Source organism: Lactuca saligna, chromosome 8 (assembly GCF_052625555.1).
Source record: "Lactuca saligna cultivar CGN05327 chromosome 8, ASM5262555v1, whole genome shotgun sequence".
In the NCBI taxonomy this organism is placed as follows: Eukaryota; Viridiplantae; Streptophyta; class Magnoliopsida; order Asterales; family Asteraceae; genus Lactuca; species Lactuca saligna.
Window position 1 is genome coordinate 30,501,788 of NC_136424.1, and position 5,968 is coordinate 30,507,755.

The following is a 5,968-nucleotide window of genomic DNA, read 5'->3' on the forward strand; positions in this document are numbered from 1 at the left end:
TGCCAAAGGCCAGAACTACTGTTGGTGGTGACCGAGGGGAGGTTGTCGTTGGTCAACGGTGTCACGCTGGTGATTAACGATCAATTGATCATTAACTTGTGTCATCTACGTGTGTGCATGAAGCTGGGAAAATGATATGTTTCTTTTTAGTTATTTTTCTTTTATTTTATTTTAAATTATATTGAGCTATTTTTTATTCGATATCTTAAGTAAATTAGACATTTGAGCTATTAAAATATAAAATGTTAGTTTAGAGATCTTGATTTATAAAGTCGATTTTCGCCAAAATCATTAATAGGATATTTCAAACATCTTAGGTAGTCCCAATAATATTTATATATAACTTCTACTAAAATTTTCATTTTAGGTGGATCAAGTGACTCACTTTATGTAGATGTAAACTCGCCCCTAGGTTGCCACACCATTGCCCTCTCACATCTTCATTATTTCTTTTGTGACCTATGTCTCTCTCCTGTTCTACAATTCTTCTTATCGTCTCTTTTATACATTGTGATTGACTTGTACATTGTTTTTGAAAGATGGTTTGAAGGATAGAAGAGGGAGCGATGTGTTGCTGAGGTAACACATAATGGTGAACACTCTTATATAAAAGTTGTGTTAGGATGTTCACCCACTTATTATATGTCTTTCCTCAAAGTTTCTTAAATCTTGATACATTGAGAAGTAATTTTTTCTAAGGAGGAGTTAATGGGGGAATGCAAGATGGCTTGGATTAAATGGGAAAATGTTTTGGCCAATTTTAATCAAGGTGGCTTAGGTGTTGAAGCCTTTCAGCGTTTAATCATGCCTTGTGATAAAAGTGGAGATAATGTTTTATTACTAATGGGGAAAGTAATTGGGCTCAACTCATTTAATATATACATATTTAAAATATACATGGGCCTCAGAGATGGTTTGATAGGGTGCTAAGAAGAGTACGATAGTGGGTGTTTGGTCAAAATTGGTGGATGATATCTTAGCTCTTCATGAAAACAATGTGGTTCCTTTGTCGAATCTTGAAATAAGACTAGGATAAGGTGACTCTATCCATTTTTGGAGTGATTTTTTGGTGGGTAATATGCTGTTAAAAATCAAATTCAATAGGTAGTTCAAATCGAAGATTACCCCAAATTGTCGTGTTTTTATAGGAGAATAGAGGTGCAATGGTTTTAGAAACGATCTAGGCAGGTTGGAGGTGGTCGTGTAGGAGCTCAATTCGAAGGCCTGTTGAATTTACTACAAGGGGTGGAGATCTCAGACCAACAAAACAAATTTTGGTGGGGCCTTAATAATCATGCATAATTTTATGTCAAGAGTATTAGATCTCATGTTGATGTGGTTTCGCTCATGGGAACTCAAGTCCCGACTCAATAGTGTAAGGCTCTTCCAAGAAGAGTCAACATCTTGTGGAGATTGATTTTAGATCGTTACCTTCTAGGTTGAACTTATCTAAACGTGGAATGGAGATTTCGATAATTTCCTGTCCTATTTGTGGTTTAGGTGGAGAAACCATGGATCATATTTTGTTCAGATGTGAGTTAGCTTTGGAAGTTTGGTCTCTTGTGGGTAGATGGTGTGATGTGACTTTTCCCTCTACCACTTCCATCAAAGAGTGGATGTCTTTGATTAATAAAAGTATTATCTCGGCCAGCCACCAATATAGACGGGCAATTATCATTGTCTCGACTACTAGATGCTTTGGAGGTTAGAAATTCGGTAGTTTTTTATGGGGAAAAGATTAGGAAACGTTTTTTGTTTGATTCCATTGTGTTTAATTCTTTTTTTTTTGGCTTAAAAATCAAGATTCCAAATCCGGAGTTATTTGGAATTCTTGGTTAATCTATCCCTTGTAATTTTGTTCTCTTTTTGCTCTAGTATTTTGTTGGAGCTTTTGTTTTTAATGGAAGTTTTTCTATTAAAAAAATGTATAGTCGATAGTTATTTTTTTTAATGTATTGAATATCTATATATGACATTCTTAGGGTGAGATGCACAAAATGAAAATATGATACGATTTGATCCGATTTGGATGATGTCATTGTTAATATGATCCAGATCCGATCAAATCCATTCTACTGTATGAAGTGGATTTTGGTTTTGATCCTAATTTGATTTCAATTCGATTTGGAATGAGTTTTAATAAATTTTTGGCTAGATTTGGATCCAAATTTTGGCAAATCCACTTTCCGATCATGTATCAAATCTTAGTTGACCCATAAGATTTGGATTGGGTCATAATCTAATTGATCTGATTTGGTCAAAATATGGTTTTAATTGGATCCTAATTCGGATATCGGATCAGATCCTAATTGAGGATCCATTTTTGTTGTGCATCTCTATTAATTGGATAATTCAAAATGCACAAATGACTGTCCATAGGTATATATAGATGCCTATAGATTTTTTTAAACAACAAATTAATTGACTCCTAAATATCATCTACATCTCAAATAAGATTTAAACTCATAACCTCTGTTTAGTAGACCAAAACCCTTTGGTAATGCCTATAAATATCCTGTGGTTGATCCGTAAAAAAAATATTATTGAGATCCATTTTATATGAAAAAATAAATACAAATTTGAACCTAGAATTTTTTTTTGAAATTTTAAGGTTTCTTTGGAAGTTTTTTTGTTAAAAATATTATAAAAATATGTTTTTTCAGCAAAAGTGGGTGTCAAAGGGATAATTTCAGCAAAAAATAATCTTTTAAGTGTTGTTTTTCAGCAAAAGTGGGTTTAAAAAAAAAAAAATTTCAAGAAACTATTAATTTTCTAAAGGTTATTTTAGTAAAATGTGATTAATATCAATTTTTAAGTGGATATATGGACCCTTATTACACTGTGGCTACGCCACTGTAAATATCTATGGATGCATATAGATATCTACACTTATTTGTGTATATTTGGATTGTGCGAGTTCTAAGTGGTTTTCTTGTATTTTATTAAAACGTTAAGGGACAAAAAAAAAATATATGCGTGGTCTATTCTTGTGAGAATGCAATGTTAAATTGTCAAAGGCGGCCGGCCGGCTTTAGTAGATAAGTCCCCAACCCGCCAACCCTGATGCATATTTTCATCGGGACTCCTTCGACTTTATAAATTTTGACATTGGTTAAATCAAATTTATACAACAAAAAATCCTTTTCTAATCAAAATTAAGGAAACCTTCAATTATTTTAGTGCAAGATAGAGACATAATTATAGAAATGAGTTGAGATAATAGAGTGATGGATATATGTACCTCTGCCAAATGGCTTTCGGTTAGTATTTTTAGTATATTATTGGTATCGATATTCTTCTAAAAGAATGGTACTAAAAGATTTTTGAAATTTAAATTATACGTTTCATTTCTTTTGAAGATATAAATATTTATGTAAAACATAGTTGTCAAACTGTTCATGATAATTTGGTTCTTTTCTAACATACAATGAGCATTAAACCGCTAGAAAATGATATTATAGGTTGACCATTTGTGCTTGTGGATTTTTCTTCTACATTACTTTGTCGGTTTAAAAAAGTCAGTTTAAAAATCCACGTTAAAGAAGTCGGTTTTAAAATCTTGTTAAATCTACAAAATCTAAATTATGATAACCACAATAAATTTTGAATTAGTATTAATACGTACATCACAAATCTATAGTGCAATGCAATCTTGATCATGAAGTTTGTTAGATTTATCAGAATTTTGGAAATATGAGATTATTTTTTTATATATAAGTCCAAAATGATTGTCAAAACATGGTGGTCCGATTCGCATATTTTATTTATTTATTTATTAATGACCAAACGATTATTTGGCATCCTTATCGCAAAAGGACAACTCACATAAAATAAAAATAAAAATAAAAAATCGTACTTTTGTTTCTTTCAATATTGAATAATTTCAATCAACTAAACAACTAGTATTAAGACGATATTAATATTGATCATATAGATTTTTTTATTTTCAAAATTTTAAAAATCATATCTAAAATACCAACCGTTAATTAGACAAAATATTCATCTTCTTCATCTAAATTTGATACAAAATGACTAAACATTTCTTAACATTTTCACATATTTTAGTCATCAAAAATACAAGAGAAATTGAGGAGAAAAACGTAACCCTAAAAATGGTAGAACTAAAAAGAAAATTAAACTAAGCAACATGCAGCTGTAGAGGCGGAGGTTGAGGCATAGTTCGTCTCTTCCACAAATTGATCTCTTTTCTTGGCTCTAAGTTTATGACTCCACTCCTAACGAAATCATCAGAAATCCCTTTGTTTCTAACAATTACTGGTGCAGATGAAGGAATCAAGATCTTTTCATCTTCTTCACCATCGCTTCCACCATCTTTATCGTCATCGGTGAAATAATTCCGGTGACCGGTATTCAACGGTGCAACCTGTGTTGTCCAATCGAAATTCTTGAAAGCGTCTCTTCCACTCGAGAATCTCTTCATCGTGCTCATACTTGGAGCCCTTGGAAGATTACACGCCGTCTTGGAGGAGGAGTTGTTGTTGGTTGCGTCGGACTTTCTCCCGTTGTTGCTAGCTCCGCCGCGGAATAAACTCCGGATCCCTATCTTTTTCTTGCTCTTAACAACTGGATCGACTTTTTCCATCTTTTCTTGATCATGTTCTTTGTGGTGGGTTCTTAAGACGTTGAAAGACATCGTTTTTGAAACTTTTTTGGTGGGGTTTGCGGGTGGTTTGACTTTGTTGGTGACACCATCGGCGCCGGCGTATTTGTTCCTGTAATGTTTACACTTGACTTGACCCATACACGAGACTCTTGGAGAAGTGGGTTCATATACACGTGTGAAAGTTGAGTCGTTCTTGATTTTCCGGCGATTGTCCGACGGAATTATGGAAACCATGGGACCGGAGAAGCCAATTCCAAGATTTGATTTATGGGTTTTTTCCGATGATCTCTTATCTTTATTGGGGCTATAAAGTGGAGGGTTTTGAAACGAAACAGATGATGACGCTCTTGGAAGAAACTTCAAGATTTTGCTCTTTGGCTTTGATGCAATCTTTTGTTGTTCCATTTTTCACACACCAAATCTTTCTTTCACTCTCTCTCTCTCTCTCTAAAAACTTGTAATTCTTCTTTACACGATATCTATGTTGTATATCTAATATGAACAATGATTTTGTAATAGCTGTGTGGGTCTATGCGCGTGTATATATATGATGCATAATATGGGGTTTTCAGGAAAGAGAGAGGAAGAGAGGCCAGGGGAGTGATCTAGGTATTGGTCAAACGAGGGCAAATACGACTGAGCAAACTCGAGGCATATGGCATATTATTAAATGTGTATAAGATACTCAAAAGTTTTGAAACATTCATTCCCATCTGTATAAATTAACTATTAAAAGGTAATAACTAATTACTAATTAGTACACACGTTTATTACACTTTACAATACCCGAAAGTGTCAAATTCCATAAGATGATAATTATCATAATCCTATCTTATAATTCAGGGTATCTAAATAAAGTATCTCAAGGTCTCTTTATCTCTCCATAAAATTACCCAAAATAGACTCTCTCTCTCTCTCTCTCTCTATATATATATATATATATATATATATATATATATATATATATATATATATATATATATATATATATATATATATATAGGGTCGGTTCAACGAGTTTGGGAGCTCTAACCGAATCAAAAATTTGAGGCCCCTTTGATTAACCCTAATTGAGATTCAAAGATAATACCGTGGATTAATAACTTATCGTGGTTTTGAGTGGGAGTTTTAGATATCGACATATGTAGTCAGCCAATGTCAAAATTCCATGATGCAATCAAATGATCCATTGATTAATAACTTACAATAAAAAATCTGTGGTTGTTTAAACCACTAAACTGTAATGTCCATTGTTAAAACTCAAAAGATTAACCCTAATTGAGATTCAGAGATAATATCGTTTCTTTGTTTCAGTGGGGGCAAATTAGAATTAACAAGAATAGT

General features: G+C 32.9%; 1 protein-coding gene across 1 annotated transcript; it reads right to left on the reverse strand.

Moving 5' to 3' along the window:
* Positions 1-3,986: 3,986 nt before the first annotated feature.
* On the reverse strand, positions 3,987-5,260 carry LOC145012102 (uncharacterized protein At1g76070-like). The gene has a single exon (XM_078970886.1). It carries the CDS (start codon positions 5,027-5,029, stop codon positions 4,139-4,141), a length of 891 nt encoding a protein of 296 aa, XP_078827012.1. The 5' UTR covers positions 5,030-5,260; the 3' UTR covers positions 3,987-4,138.
* Between the last annotated feature and the right edge of the window lie 708 nt (positions 5,261-5,968).